Raw genomic sequence first — 16,071 nt, forward strand, 5'->3', positions numbered from 1 at the left:
TACTCCGGCTTCCTCCCACAGTCCAAAAACATGACTGTTAGGTTGATTAGCTTCTCTAAATTGTCCTTAGGTGTGAGTGTGTGCGTGAATGGTTGTTTGTCCTTTGTGTCTCTGTGTTGCCTTGCGATGGACTGGCGACCTGTCCAGGGTGTACCCCTTTGACTGCTGGAGATAGGCAACAGCAACCCTTGCCACCCCACTTGGGATAAGTGTGTCAGATAATGGATGGATAGATGGATGATTTCCCTGAAGACTCCTCAGACGCTCTCATATAAACTTGCAGAGACACATAATTTTCTCTTTACGGCATATAACACAAAATCTAGTTCTAAAAGAGCATGAATTCTGTAATCACCTCTAATGTTGGTATATTGATGTGCATAATTAACCACAGTGTGTGTATTGTCAAGTAACTGTTAATATATATCAAATTTAAATGATTTGAATATTCTACTTGAGAGAAAACAGTGGTAGGGGTAGCCACAAGGGTGGCCAATGATTGGCTAAGGCTGACCCCTGGCCACCCATCTAGCTCCCCCCCTGAATACCATTGACAGGACTGACAGTCTAGTCAAGGAGTGTAGTAAATATGATAAAAGTAAAAATTATCATACCAGGGTTAAGCAAAAAACAAAACCAGAACTTGTCCTTGTTTCTTATGTACATTTACAGCATCTGGAGGAAGAATGGAGACACATTATCCACATTATTAACGTCTGAGTTTTTAAAAATCAGTCATGAATTTTGGAGTCAAGTCATCTGGTGTTTTTCTATTTAATTTAATGAAAAAAAAACAAAAAACAAAGTATGTGTGTGACATCTTTCCTTTACTGATTAACTTTATGGGGATGAAGATATAATTTTCCAGCAGGGCTTGGATTCTGTCTACATTGCGACCGGCTGAAAACCCTGGACTGGTCTTCAGACTGCTCTGATATAAACTTCATGGAAAATCTATAGGATATTGTTCAGAGGAAGATGAAGAAAAGTTAAAGACTCAGCTTTTAACACATCAACATTCTCAGGTTGATCACATTCTTGCAGCATCGATGTAGTAATTAATACTGAGTATATGTAATAAAACAGATAAAATGACTGAAATAGTGTATTATTTATGCCAGGGGGCCAGTCAGACACTTTAGTTTAGGCAAGGCCAAGTTAAAACCTATTTTGCATCATTTCTAATAATAAGAATAACTTCCTATGAAAATAAAGGAAAATCAGGTGTAGGTAACATGCTTGACCTTAAATGCACTGAACTTGAGGTGTGTTGTTTCAAAAGAAGAGCAACAGACTCTGCTGAAGTGGTTTGGCGAGCGGGTTGCGTGTGCGCACCTGTTTGCAGCGCACGGATTGTGCGCTAAGAGGATGGGGACGCTCTGATTGCGCTCCACTGGAAAGCGAGAAGAAATAGCCCACCTCTGATCATCAGCGCGTCATATAATGTTTCAGCCGACGCCCCTCCCCCTGTCTCGTTTTCTCCCCTCACTCAACCTCTCCTTTGACTCGCAGAGGCTGCTCAGCACCGGCGCACGGCTCGCGGAGGACACGGCGAAGAAGATGGCTGACTCGGCCGGGCACTGCCAGCTCCCGGCGGCATCCCCGGCGTCACTCGAGCCGCTGAAGAGCCGCAGGACCTCCGCAGTGTGGAGGCTGTAAACAGCTGCTGCTCCCCCCCCCCTCTCTCTCCCTCTCTCTCTCTCACACACACACACGCGCGTGTCCACCCTCCTCCTCCTCTTCTCCCCTTCCTCACCGCAAATATTGACAGAAGTATCATAGAGAAAACATGGCAGAGATGGAAAAAGAGGGCAGACCTCCGGAAAATAAAAGAAGCCGCAAGCCAGCGCACCCGGTGAAAAGGGAAATAAATGAAGAGATGAAGGTAAAGAGGCTCCGTGCCAAGCTGCATGAGATTACGCATGGAGTGTGTCTGTATTAGAGCAATAAGTGAGGAGGATTCTGGCTGCATCTTTGTGCAACAAACTTTCATTTAAGATATTTGATTTTTTTATTTTTATAAAATGTGTCTTTTTAATTAATGTATATATTTATACATGCATGCTTGAAATGTGAGCCTCTGCATGCTGCTGCGCACAATGGATGCGGCACACGCTCGTTGCTTCACTTCCACTATTAAGTTGAAGGAATACTCTTAGGGGGTAGTGCCGCCTGTCATAATCACGCCGTTTGTGCGCTCTGTCTTCTGTGGCTCAACCCGGAGTAAATGGAAAATCCAGTGCGTCAGTGAAGGCGTCAACAGTGCGTCTACTATTACTATTATTGTTATGGCACACGTACAGGAACTAAGGGGCGCATCATTAGGAGATCAATGTAGGGGGAAAACACTAGTATTCCGTTATCCGTTTGCAGTGCTGCGTGGATTTGCATGTAGTCGTGTATGTGTGGGTGTGTGTGTATGTGAGGGAGAGTGTTGAGAAGCTGCCCAGAGGCGTGTGATCCAGATGTGCGCCTCTTTGCGCGCTCTGTCGATGGGAGCAAATTGTGTTCGACCCATCCCCTGTTTTTCCCTTGCATCCAGCAACGCGTTGTTTCTCTCAGTGGTTTGTGTTTCTTTCACTCGCTGCACGCTGGGATATTTGAGCTCCGTGTGGTCCATTGTGGAGAATGAAAATGTTTCTGGTATCCTTGTGTGTGTGCGGATGCAGCCCGCTTTGTCTGCATCCCCTCATTGTTTGTACACGTTTGGCTGTAGACTCAGGTGCAGCCGGCGTTTTTCACTGTTGAAGAGGATGGATGTGGAGGCGATCAGATCTAAAATTACTGCCGAGATATTATTTTTAAGGGATTTTTTTTTCTTTTTCAGGCAGAAATTATTAAAGGTTGTGAATCATGTCACTCAATTTCCTGTATACTGTACAAAGAGACAAATTTTTCCTTCATGCTTTGATTTTTTTTTACCCCTGCTGCTATAGTGCAGGTATAATAATTAGACAATTCCAGCTTGAAAATATGTTTTTCTTAGTTTTCACAGTATAAGTGTTATTTTCTGGAATTAGTGAAAAATGCTAACAGACAAAGGGTATTTCCTTTAAAGGTGCATCTCAATACATCAAAATACAAAGTAAATTTGTTGTGTATAATTCAATTTAAAAGTTAAACTTGTGTTATACATATTTATGACAAAAACATGATATATTTTAAGATTTTATATTAATTGTGTTTAGAATAAAATAGTTGTACGACTATAATTTTTTTATGTATAAAGGAAGGTCTTGGTATGTCTGCACAATGATAGGAACAGCGGCTGACTTAAAAGAGGTACAACATTTCAGGGAGAGTAAACCTCAAAACATTGCTACAAAACAGGCGGGCTGTATACTGAGAACCGCTTTCAGGCCTTTTAATGGGAAGTTGAGTGGAAGGAAAAACTGCATTATGAAGCAAAATACACCTAAGTCTTAGATCCACTTTGCTCCCCAGCCACATCCAACAAAATTTGATATTACAATTAAAATAGATTATCTCATGATATTCTGATTTATTTGAAAGGCATTGTAGATGGAGAGTTGAAACCAATACACTTATAAATTAACAAATAAATGAATGGTTTTGAAACTAATAAATGAAAGTCATCGATTGGCCCTTCCTTGGAGATGCAATGATATTCTCTTTGCATTTTTTTGATTATCCACCCCGACAATGCTAAAAAACCCCTTTAAAATGGCTTTGAGGTTGAGCGTGACACAGATTATCACCTTGTCCCCTGTCTGTAGACTCTTTTGTTTGTTTTGACTGTTTTGTTTCTCATAAGTTGTGGTTAAAGTGGACAAAAAGCAGCCCCCCCCCCCCCCCCCCCCCCCCAGTTTTGTCATTTTTGAAGACTCCTCATCTACGCTGTAGAACACTGGGATTAATGCAGAAGTTAGCCTTATGATAATTCATCACGCTGACCATATGATTGCATGATGCCAGTCATCACTCAGAGAGTCTTTTTTTTTTTTTGCTGGTATGACTTTTGTCCCCTGTTAAATGATAGATGTTTTGCGACACGGGTCATCATTTAAAATTCTGTGAATTGACATATTTTATGATGCATGTTGAAGCAGTGACATGTCAGTTAAACATCTCATTTGATGGAAGCGCTGCAATTTGTCATAAGGCGTCAGGTTTTGCTGTTTTTTTCTTCCAAGTATTCTGTATACCTTGGACTCTTTTTTTCATACATTTCTATTTGAAGATGTTTTTTTCCAGTAGGTTTTTAGGTATGGGAAACAAATCAACCAAAGCATAGTTCGTCAGGTTTATGTCAGCTGCCTTTCCTGATTTTCTTTCTGTTTCTTTAATGCATAACTTTCAGTTGTTTGATATTTAAATGATATATTTTACCTGACCTTCCTTCTTTTATTTTTTTTTTATATCTCAAAAAAAACATATCTGCACATTGCTGAATACTGTTCTGTGAATCACTTTGTTTTGCTAAAATGTGCATTGCTTTTCCACTAAAACCTTTACTTTCAGGCTGTTTGAACAGAATGAGAAATTAGAACCAAATCCCCTTTGCTCTGCAAAAAAGTAAAATCTAAATATGTGTTTTGTCTTTAAATAAGTGATTTCTTTCTCTAATTGAGGAGGTAAGTGAAACATTTTGCCAATAGAACAAGACAATTTACATTTGAAATAAGTAAAAACAATTGCATTCTTAAGAGCATATTATCTAATTATCTTATTATAAGTATAGAAACACTAATTCCATTGGCAAATCATTTGATTTACCTACTGAAATTAAGAGAAAATACACTTAATTGAAGATATTACTACTTAATTCTAGGTCATCTTTGCAGTGTGGGCATCAGGTTGATAATCTTTAACTAAAATTGTTAATAAAACGGCAACATGACAAATTTTTCAACTTTTCTTCTATAATAATATCACCCTCAACATTTCAGTCATTATTCTCCCTCTGTAGAAATACTTTTAGAGTTTGTTCAGATGCTCTTAGATAATCTTTCTGTAGCTTATTATTGGGACTTGTGTGAGTGTTTAGAACATTCATTTTCTCTCTAAAATCCACATCTTTTTAAATCCTAAGTTTATGTGTTTCAATAAAAGACATGATGAACAATATCAAAGCATTTATATTGCATAAGCGTTCAGGCTCTTAAACTGAAGCATTGTTAAAGCACCCTTTGATAACACTCCTTTCAGTTCAGTTATACAGATGGATTCAAAGTCATTTACATACAATCCCAGTTCAAACCTCCTTATAAAAAATACAAACAATTAATTCATATTTTAATGTATTATTTTGAATGGTGAAAACTTTCCTCTTTAGGGAAACATAGCCAGTTGCATGCAGTCATTAACTTTTCAGCAATTCCTCACATTGAGAAGTCCAACTTCTTCTCATTAAGACCAGTTTTGGGCCAAGACCGTTCTGTATTTTGAGCTATTCATAAATTATTTCACCTTGACAAGAAACTCAAAGTAGTGCTCCATCCCCAACTATATTTCACTGCGGGGATGGTGTTCTTGCATTGATGCACAGGGCTGTTTTTGCACCAAACATGTTTTGAATTATGACCTAAAAGTTAATGTGAAATAACTTATTCACCAACAAGGTTGGAGAGATTTTAGCCTTAAGTCCATTCCAGTAAAAAATGCAAGAGGATTTTCATCACCTTGGCAGCCTTTCTGAACAGCAGTGTGATCCCAAGAGGACTGAATGCTGAAACTGAATCAAAAACCACAGAAAACAAACCATAACTTAAGGTTGTCCACACATGCAGAAGGTTTGATGCAGCTTTTTATTTTTTATCCATAACTTTTTCATCCTATTAATTTCTATATTGTGTCACATTAATGTCACTCTAAAGGTTGAAAACGTAACATCTGGCAGCTACTGTATGCTTTTTAAAATCTATCATCTTACTTCACCTAAAATCATAAGTAAAACTGACTGAATAAAGATAATAAAGTTATTTTCAACTCATTTGAAGTCATGGATTAAATTCAAAGCCACTGGTGTAAAGTTTAACATTGTTTAACTTTTTTTGATAGATTTCAAATCCACTAATTAGAATACTAAACTATATGAAACAGTCTGGCTGCTCAGTGGCGCAGTGGGTAGCACTGCTGCCTTGCAGTAAGAAGGTTCTGGGTTTGATTCCCGGTCTGGGGTCTCAATGCATGAAGTTTGCATGTTTTCTCCCTGTGCATGTGTGGGTTCTCTCCGAGTACTCCGGCTTCCTCCCACAGTCCAAAGACATGACTGTTAAGTTAATTGGCTTCTCTAAATTCTCCTTAGGCATCAGTGTGCGCATTAATGGTTTTTTGTCCTGTTTGTCGATGGACTGGTGATGTCCACGGTGTACCCCGCCTTTCGCCCGTAGACAGGTGAAGATTGGCACCATCACCCCTCGCGACCCGCTTGAGATAAGCGTGACGGAAAATGGATGAAATTATATAAAAATTCTATTTCAATTTAACTGATAAGGATTCAATAAAATAATTGAATACAGCATCTTTGCTTTTACATGAAAGTTATTTTAAGCATGATCTTCTGATACAAACAGATTCTTCACCTTCCTATAGGATATTTTGCTCAATAAAAAGTCGAATTTGAAGCAATAAAATATTTCTAAGATGAGTTTAGGGATTTCTGTAAAGTTATTATTGTCTAATATTATTCTGTGCACATTCAGGAGATGTGATTGGTGCAAAGATGGTAATTTATTGCAATCAGATCTGTTTAATCAGAAAGAAAGCTTTTACTAATTAATAAAATGAACATAATCATATTAATTTATAACTTGAGATTATATTGGCATGTGTCTAATTAATCAACCTGTATCTATGATTAGGTTAAATCGATTTTTATCTCTGCAGATAAATTTCATCTGTTTAATTTGCAAATTCCCTGTGACAACATTTGCTCTGAACTACAAAACACCCACATTTATTTCAAAATTAAAAGGGAGAGGAGAAGCCAATAATAAAGATATAATAAAATATTTAAAGAATGAGCCACTTTTGAGGAAAGAAAACTGAAGGCTTTCCAAACATGGTCTGGAGCCCTCAGAGCGGCTCCTCTGCATTCAATTAACTTACTAGTTGTAGAAAACTTTCATGTAAGTTCCACTTAAGTTATGTATTAATTCCTGCAATTAAACCACTTTATTCCAGGACCCTGCCATGTAGGCTCTAAAAATCCTGCTGTAAGGTGATGAAAAGTAAGAAATGGAAAAGTTGAGAAGGTTCCAGAAAAATGACCTTTAGGTTCTGTAGAGTAGCCTGTAAGTTCAAGAAGCATAACCTATAAGTTGCATGAAATACCCTCCAAAACCCTGAATGTGAATTGCAGGGAAGGAACATTACTCAATGATTATCTTTTTTATCACTGCATTATATTAAATTCCAATGAAATGTGTACCCCATTTCTTAGGGAGCAGCGGGTAGCCAATTAGATTAGATTACCGTAGATTAGATTAGATTAGATTAGATTAGATGAGCTTTATTGATCTCACAGTGGAGAAATTCACTCGTCACATATTGGCATAGAAGTTACAGAAGGTGCAAACAGGGAGGACAAAGGTGCATTAAGAATAAGTAATATATATACAGTATATCCAGGTATATACAGTATATCAAGATAAATAGGATTAAGGTGCAAGTGTACATGTATCGCACACAATGTGCAGCTTAGGGACTCAGAGTAGCAGTCTGAGGGATTTAAACCTGGTCTAACTACACAACCAGCATTCCACGACCTGTAGGCTCTAGAAAATAACTCCAGAAAAATCCTCTATTAGTTCAAGGGAAGTTCTCTGTTACTTACTCCAGACAGGTACTTCTAAGTTCCAAAAAGTACCGCCTATGTTCTTCCTGCAAAAGTAACCTGTAAGCTTTAAGAATGTCTCCTGGAAGTTATAATAAAAAAAAAAATGAAGTAATGTCTAAGTTCAGAAAAATTATATCTAAGTTTCAGAAAGTATCAACTAATTCTGGAAAGCAGCTTGTTAATTTAAGGGATGTTTTGTCAGGGTTATGTTTTGGAACTGACTTGTTGAAGTTTTATATAATTTAATTATATTTTTCCTATTACATTGATATAATAAGCAGGGAATGGTCCATTTTTTTTTCTGTTTCCAGCTCATAAGCTGGGTTCTTCTGCATCCTTTTAGGTGTCCAGCCAGCACTGTAATACGATCTTAGTTAATCAAACAGATTTAGAAAAAAGAAACCATTTGCTCATTGGTGTATTGTGATAAACTAAGTAATCAACTTAATACCCATTAGAGCAGGATTCTAACTAAATCCTTTTTATTGATGTAATTCTTTATAGAATGCTTTGACAATTCCTTTTTTTAAATTCAAAATAGCGTTCAAGTTGGATCCCTTCATAGAACATAAATATTTCAGACCAAATATAGAGACAAAATACACACAGACAGACTTACAATGTGGCCTTTTGAGGGATCATACTCCTCCAACAAAGCAAACAGTCTGACAGTGTTCCCTTCATCTGACTTCATGGGTAAAATAAGCTCCAGTGAGTGGCTGTGGAAAAGGAGGAGTGGGCACGTTGGGGATAGGAAAGGCCGAGAAGTGGGCTGAGGAACAAGGGGAGGAAGGAATGTATACAGAGCTGGGCAGGCTAAGCTGTAAAAACTGTAACCTGAGCATCTCTGCCAGATCAAGTAACAAGAAAAGTAGAGGGGAATGAAAGCAGAGGAGAGGGAGAGGCGGCGGGGGAGTGGAAACCGGGGGGAAGCAACGGGGCAAAGTTGGCCTGTGGATTCAGGAATTTTATCACAGTGTTCTGTAACCTGCTCTGATTTCTTACCACAAGGCTTTCCACCATCATCACCAGTTAAGTCCTGCTGGCTATGTTTGAGTCTGTCTGAAGGGAAACATGTGGAATTTTATATATTTATATCAGAGAGGTTTGATATATAAAAAAATATGTCTGAGAGTTATCCATGTTTGAGCTGAATTTTTCTGTACTGTAAGCCTCTGGACATTTACATAAGCAAACCTTTTTTTCTTATTTTTTAAAGCTGAAGGAAATAATCAGTATTGTGAAATAAAATGACCTGAAAGTACAAACATTTTTTTCAATAGATTTGAGAGTTCAGATTGCTCCAGTCGTTGTCTGTAATTCGTCCAAAATAATCTGCCATGGCAAACAAAATCTAATGTGAAGAAACACCTTCTGAAGAATCGACATCAATGAGAAATGTTTTTTTTTTTTATGTGTCAAAGTTTCCAATTAGCAATCCATTATTTTCTGTTTCCCAAAGGCATAATTAGTATGTGGGACAGAGAGAATTTCTTCTGTCATTTGTCAAAATGGGAAAGACAGGAGAACATCCCTTTTAAATAAGGACGGGGTGCATGAATTTTTATAAGCCAGGATATGATAACAGGAAAAGAGCTGCAATCATTTGCATAAATCTTTACAGTTAAATAATGTTTATTCACAGCACATGTCGTCTCAAAGAACGTTACAGAAACAATACAGTTAAAACGTTTGCAGAGGCTAACCGGGTTTGGAGAGAGAAGCCGACATAGAAAAATAAGCAGATATGAAAAAGGTAACTGTTAACTAGCTCCATAGATGGCCAGGAAGACGCAGTCCGGCAGGCAAGCTCTGAGTCAGTTTTTATGTTAAAGAATGAATAAGAGCACATACAGTTTATTCTAGTAAAAGAAACATGACAACACCGAAAAACAGGCCAAGCTCCAACATGGCAGCAGCACAGCTGATATTTCAATCCAGGATGGTGTCAGAGTCAAGAAAGAACAGACCAGATGAAGTTACTATGAAAAGAAAAAGCAAAGAGAACATTAAGTTATGGCTGAAACTAGCAAATACTACAGAATAGAAGAACAGCGATAGAATGAATTAGAACGATAAAACATGGTCCCTATGTCCTCCAGCAGCCTAAGTATATAGCAGCATAAATGTAGAAAATACCTCAAGATAACCTAACGACTTTGGATTAGAAAGGTAGAGCCAACGTAGGGTCTGTCTGGACTGAAATCTCCCCCGCCAGGTTGGGCTGTTCTTCAATCAGAGCGTTAAGTAAAAAGTTTGACTAAAATATTTTACACTTTAAAAGTTTGTTACCTTGAATGTAAAGATTTGGGTCATTGTGTATCATTTCAATGCATGTAACTTCTTCATTGTGTGATCTATACCCATTCTTTCTCATTACTTTTATTACATTGTTCATCACTTGTTCTCTATTCTTTTCACACACCCTCCTTTTAATTTATTCTCTTGGCTTGTTTTTAGTAATTATCAAATCCTTTTGCTTTCCTACCTTTTGTCCTACCAGTTATTTCAATGTTGTTTCCAGAATCACATATCCTTTCAGAGTTTGGAGGGGATTTTTAATGAAAACTTTTAACATCTTTTTTTTTTTTATTAATGCTCGTTTTACAATGCTGTGGCATTTAGAGTATTCTGGCTGTAAATAACATCGGCCCTCTATGTTGCAAAGCGAGTTCTGTCCATTTATCTTCATTTTTATTCTGAGCATCGCTGTGCTGGAGTTTTTCATCCATGAAACAAATCCATGTGCTCATCTCTCAAAAAAAAAAAAAAGCAGTATTATCTTCCCTTTTTTCACAGGTGTATATTCAAGCACTCGCATTTGTGGAAATGATATTAAAATGTTACCTTAGCTGTTTAGATTAAAGGATGTAAAGGAGTAATGTACCTGCACACGGGTTGCTGTGCCTCCTTCGCCCCTGCACTTCCTCAGCTATGGAGTTGGTGCAATTGCTTTGATGAGTTGCCAGCAAGGATTGAGTGTCGCTCCTAATAACGCTCGTACTTTCTCAAAGTAGTAGGTTGACAGAGAATGGCAGGAAGGGAGGGCAGACACAGAGATGCTGTGGTTAACTTACGGCTTATATCCGCTTTGGGCTCGAGGACATTCAGGCCTGGGTTATGCTCTGACTCCTTTCTTCAATGGGTGGATTTTCTTCTCCACTTAAGGTTTCACCTTTACTAGGGGACAAATATCTGTGCTAGTCCCTTCATCCTTTTAGGTATTTAGTTAAAAATGATCTTTTGCTGTGTCTTTGGAAAACCATGATTGATTTTCTTTTTTTATTTTTTATTTGGAGTTGACTGTGACTGAGTAACTTTTATTGGGACAATGAAAAAAAATGTAACCACAACAACTAACTTTTGTTATATTTAGTAACCCTTGCAATATGATTTAAAGCCATTTATCCTTTTATATATTTTCTTGCCTAACAACTGGAAAGCTCAGTCAGTATTAATGTCAGTCCAACGCAAAGCAACTTATTGTGATGCAGAAAAAAATGTTTTTTAAGCTTTCAGCATTTTAATCATAAAACAGAATGTAAAAAGTTGTTTTTCTCCTCTTAAATATTATTGGTGTTGGTCAATCGCATATGGTCTTATTAAAACCTAATTCATATTTTTGGCTGTAAAGTTTTGCTTAAAGGTGCAGTGTGTAATAATTACAGGGATTAACTGACATAAATGTGATATATTATCCATATGTAAGCTAGTTATTATCACCTATGAACTTAAATTCTCAATCTTTATGTTTGCCTTGCCTTACAAATTGCTTTTTATAATTACTTAAAAAGAATTTTTGAATAAGGAAAATGAAATAAAACCTTTTGCTAATAGCAGTTTCTTATTTGTGCATCTCTTTCAGGGTATTTCCTTATAAAAGATTACAAAATATATATAATGATGATACCATTTAATGTAGAACCATAGCTATTAAACTTCTACATAACATTGGTTTTAGTTTAGCTATTACAAAAATACCCCCCGAAAGTTCTTCACATGACAGCGATGTTGTGTTAGTTCCTGTCAAAACCAAACTTTGACTCATGGAAGGAAATTTGACTTCCAGGAAGCTTAAGGCAGAAAGAGAACTGCTGTCATTTTTTATTTTAGAGGAGCAGTGTCTTCAGTGGAATTCTCCTAATTAGCAATCCATCAAACTTTCAAACTTTTTGTTTTCCGAAAACCTTGTTGAACAATGATAAGATTATTAGTAATTGTAGTGTAAACATATATACACACTGTAAAAAGTTATAACCTTTGGTTTCATAGTGTCTTGACATGTTTTATATCAATTAAATGTCAGAAATAATGTGACAGGGATTTTTTTTTAAACTTGTTTATTACTTTGTTCAATGATGGTGAAAAGCCTAAGAAGCCTTAAAACAAAAAATATTTGTATTTCTTTTGTGTAATTTTATATGCATTTTTAATATGTGTCTGTAAATATTTAGCTTTTGCTATACATATTTAAAACTCAATTACTTGCATGTTATTGGCTCCAATCACACTGCAGATAAAGCCTGATTGTGATCTGTCATTGACTACTGTTGCCCCACAGATCATTGGCTTCATTTTCCCGCTGACTATCTTTCCACTGTGGTAATTCACGACACAGTGATCAATAGCTCCTGTCATTCCTCATTTATAGTACCCTTTTAGCATTTTATTGAATTCTTCCTTGAATAACAGACTTTTATAGACAGGCCTAAAGTAAAGGAAATACACCATATTACAAATCTTTCTCTGCTGAGTTTAGAACTGAACCCCTTGTGCTGAGGAAACAAGGTTCTGTGAGGTTATGGTAGGCAGAAGTGGTTCTAAATGCCTCTCTGTGTTCTTGTTACTTTACTTCCAAAAAAGCACAGTAAAAATCAGCACTTTGCATTGATTTTCTTTGATTTAATCATTTTAGGTTTGTAAGATAATGCCAATTTCTGTACCATGTAGCATGTCACTTATGCACATGAGACACCATTTGTTTGAGTTAAATAATAATAAACCTATACACTGATGCCTTTTTATTTAACTAACATATTTATTATAATTTATTTAATTTCCCTTTGGGATTAATAAAGTATTTTTTAATTAAATAGGATGTAGGTTTTCCAATACAATGAAAAATGTTCGTATTTTCTAAAAAACAATGACGCAAAGTCTTCATACAGAAAGTTGCATAATGAAGCTCTTCTTTCAGGACAGTTTTTGAAACTAACTTGATGTTTTACTAGAACTTAAAAGTTAGAATCCCCAAATCTAATGGTTATTCTGCATGTTACTGTTTTATGTTGATTATTGTAGACTTTCTTCTTGCTTCCACAAAATGTACATGTTAGTCTCTTAAATATTTATTTATTTATTTAGTTTATTTGATAGGGACAGATACAATAACATAGACAAATTATGTTTTTAACATAGATCTTATAGCAGAAGCTTATTTGCAGCGCTTGTCCCTAGATGGGTTTACAAATCTAAGTTAAATATACAATTCAGTAAGATAGCAAAGTGGCACTGGTGGTGTTTACAGGACTAGTACAAGAAAGATAAACCTTAGCCGAACCTATTTCCCCAAGGATTAAAGATTACTCTCTATGGGCCTGTTAGTTGGATTCCCAAAACTAACAGGGCAATGTATTGAACTTCCAATTTATTGAACTTATATATCCTGACATTAAAAGTATGGATTACTGGGGCATGCAGGTGGAACAGTGGTTAGTGTGCACAACCCATGTACATAGGCCTTAGTCCTTGACGTGGCCGACCTGGGTTCGAATTTGACCTGTGGTCCTTTGCTGCATGTCTCTCCTGCTCTCTCATTCCCCCTTGCCTGTCTGCCTACTGTCAGAAAAACAAGCCACTAGTGCTGTAAAAACTCAAATATATATATATATATATATATGAATTACTCACCAACACTTGTTTAAAATGTTTTTGACCCATCAGTGCAGATTTCTAAAAGTCAAATTTGACTTTGCTGGAATTGACTGGTTATTCAGATTTGGAAAGCCAAAGCCCTTATTCAACTGCTTAGACCAACACATAATTTCTGTATTGTGCTGGTGAAGTTTATCAGTCTTCCAGGTCATAGTCATTCCAAAAACATTCAAAACAATCCGAAGGACTTGGTTTTCATATTTGAAGACGTTTCGCTTCCCAACCAGGAAACTTTTTTTTATTTCAAAATGTCAGGAATAGCATTGAGTTCGAGGTTTTATACAGTAGTCAAACAAAGCCTTGTTTTTGTTTTAAAAACATGCAAATTGGAACAGACGAAGGGGGAAGGGGTACAATTTCCGTATTGTCATCATCATTTCACCATGTTTTTTCTCCCACACTGTTTACATTTGATCACTGCTGCACTTTAAGGAAATGTTATGAAAGCTGTACGAAATTTCCTTTTCTAAACACCGAAATAACAGAGTCATCGCTTTTACTAAGAGTCTAAGGTGCCAATTTTACCCAGTCTTCTCCTTGTTGAAGTATGAACCTTTATTGTGGGGAGTGTTGGCCCAGTGGTTAGAGCAGTGCGCTTGAGAAGGTTGCAAGTACCCAGTTTGATCCCCACAGCCTCCACTCTGGATTTCTGAGCAAGACCCTTAACCCCACACTGCTCCCCGGGTGCCACACAATGACAGCCCACTGCTCCCCAGCAGGCTGGGTCAAAAAGCAGAGAGTGAATTTCCCCATTGTGGTACAATAAAAAATATTAAGTTTATGAAGCAAGTGAGTCCTGAAGTGCTTAAGATGCTGTTTTGGATTCTCGTGTGATTTTATGGAGGAGCTGCTGATATGATTATAGTCTTAAAGTAATTTTCTTAGTTCTGCTATCCCTAAAAAGGTTCACTTCTAGATAATGGATTTTACTGTGTTTGCATGGTATCCCAAAGCCTTAGAAATGGCTTTGTGACTTTTTAGCAACAGATAGATGTCACTTACTTTGTTTGATCTATTCTTGAATTTCTCTAGATTTAGGATAATTGGTTACTTTCTGAGATATTTTAGTCTAGTTCATGCTGCATTACATTCTTATGTGATTTCTTTTTTTTACCAAACAAGTAGCAATCAAACCCCAAGGTTGTGGTTCGTAAAACTAAACAAAAAATGTGGTTAATTACAAGTAATTTATTATTTAATATGATAAGGATTACATTATTAGGAACAGCTTGGTTTGGGCAGCATTTCTAAGAGAATTTGGGAAATGTTTTTTTTTCTGTAATTTACTCAAGCTATTGTTGTCTAATGATCTGAAACAACAGTTACGGTACCTTTTAAAAATCTAAGACTTCTGTCAGGGGGAAAGATACTGCTGGCAGCATTGTCATATTACGTTCAGGAAAGTTAACTGGATTCTTATGAACCTATCGTTTTTTTTCCCAGAGTTTTGCAGAGAACACCATGAACGAGTTGCTGGGTTGGTACGGCTATGACAAGGTGGAGCTGAGGGACGCTGACAACTTGGAGATTGGAGAGATGCCGCAGCACATCTCAGTGCTAAAAGGTACAATACTCACAGAGACGCATTTAATTATTTGTAAAAATGTCAAAAAAAAAACACCTTAAACCAAAAAGAAATACTTTTTTATGAGAAATTTAGTAAGTTTATTTGAATTCTGCAATTTTAACCAAGCTTTTCAAATATGGGAATATGGGAAATGACCATATACTTCTTGTTAGATAAAGATTTTTTTCCAAATAGCTGCTTCTCCAATGTCACTGCATGGCTGGCACACATCCTGTTTATTTATTTTGTTTTAATAATTTAATTTGTTTATTTGTCAGGGACAGTACACATTGATGAACATTTCTGTAAATGTGTCAGTATTAGCTCTGAAGCTCGTTTTCAACTTTTTTTCCTGGGCAAGAAATATAATGCCAACAACAATTACAAAAAAATTAAAAATGTAAAAAATCGAGGCTACATAGTTACAAGGGCAGGTCACACAGTTCAAACAGAGATATTAGCATAAATATGTACAGGTATTTACAAGGTAACACTCGATCCTGACATTTGGCTGAGTCATGCACCAGTACCTGTGTGCTGTAGAGCGACAAATTGCCTATAGCTGTAGACTTTATAAAGCAGCAGCAATGATTTTCATAGGTTTCATGCAGTCTCTCTATTTTGAATTCAGTTTCTATAAAATACGGGATCAAGATATTAATTCTGATGAAGACCAGGTGTAAACTATAACCTAAACTATCCTAGAATATATATTTAAGCCTACTTTTAAACGCATTTTTTACAGTGTGGACTGAAATGTTCTCCACCT

General features: G+C 36.7%; 1 protein-coding gene across 5 annotated transcripts in view; it reads left to right on the forward strand.

Moving 5' to 3' along the window:
• Positions 1–1,422: 1,422 nt before the first annotated feature.
• sobpa (sine oculis binding protein homolog (Drosophila) a) overlaps positions 1,423–16,071 on the forward strand; it is a 50,474-nt gene continuing 35,825 nt past the window's right edge. For 2 of the 5 annotated variants that reach the window (XM_038302341.1, XM_038302340.1), the window contains exons 1-2: positions 1,425–1,885; positions 15,179–15,299. In XM_038302341.1, coding sequence (XP_038158269.1) covers positions 1,790–1,885; positions 15,179–15,299 — 217 coding nt within the window. In that variant the 5' untranslated portion in view covers positions 1,425–1,789. Of the gene's footprint in view, positions 1,886–2,313; positions 2,335–15,178; positions 15,300–16,071 lie in introns of those variants that run through there. The other 3 variants (XM_038302339.1, XM_038302343.1, XM_038302342.1) reach the window with 3 other exon arrangements.

Source organism: Cyprinodon tularosa, unplaced genomic scaffold, assembly GCF_016077235.1.
Source record: "Cyprinodon tularosa strain WSP-4 unplaced genomic scaffold, ASM1607723v1 ctg488, whole genome shotgun sequence".
NCBI classification, from domain to species: Eukaryota; Metazoa; Chordata; class Actinopteri; order Cyprinodontiformes; family Cyprinodontidae; genus Cyprinodon; species Cyprinodon tularosa.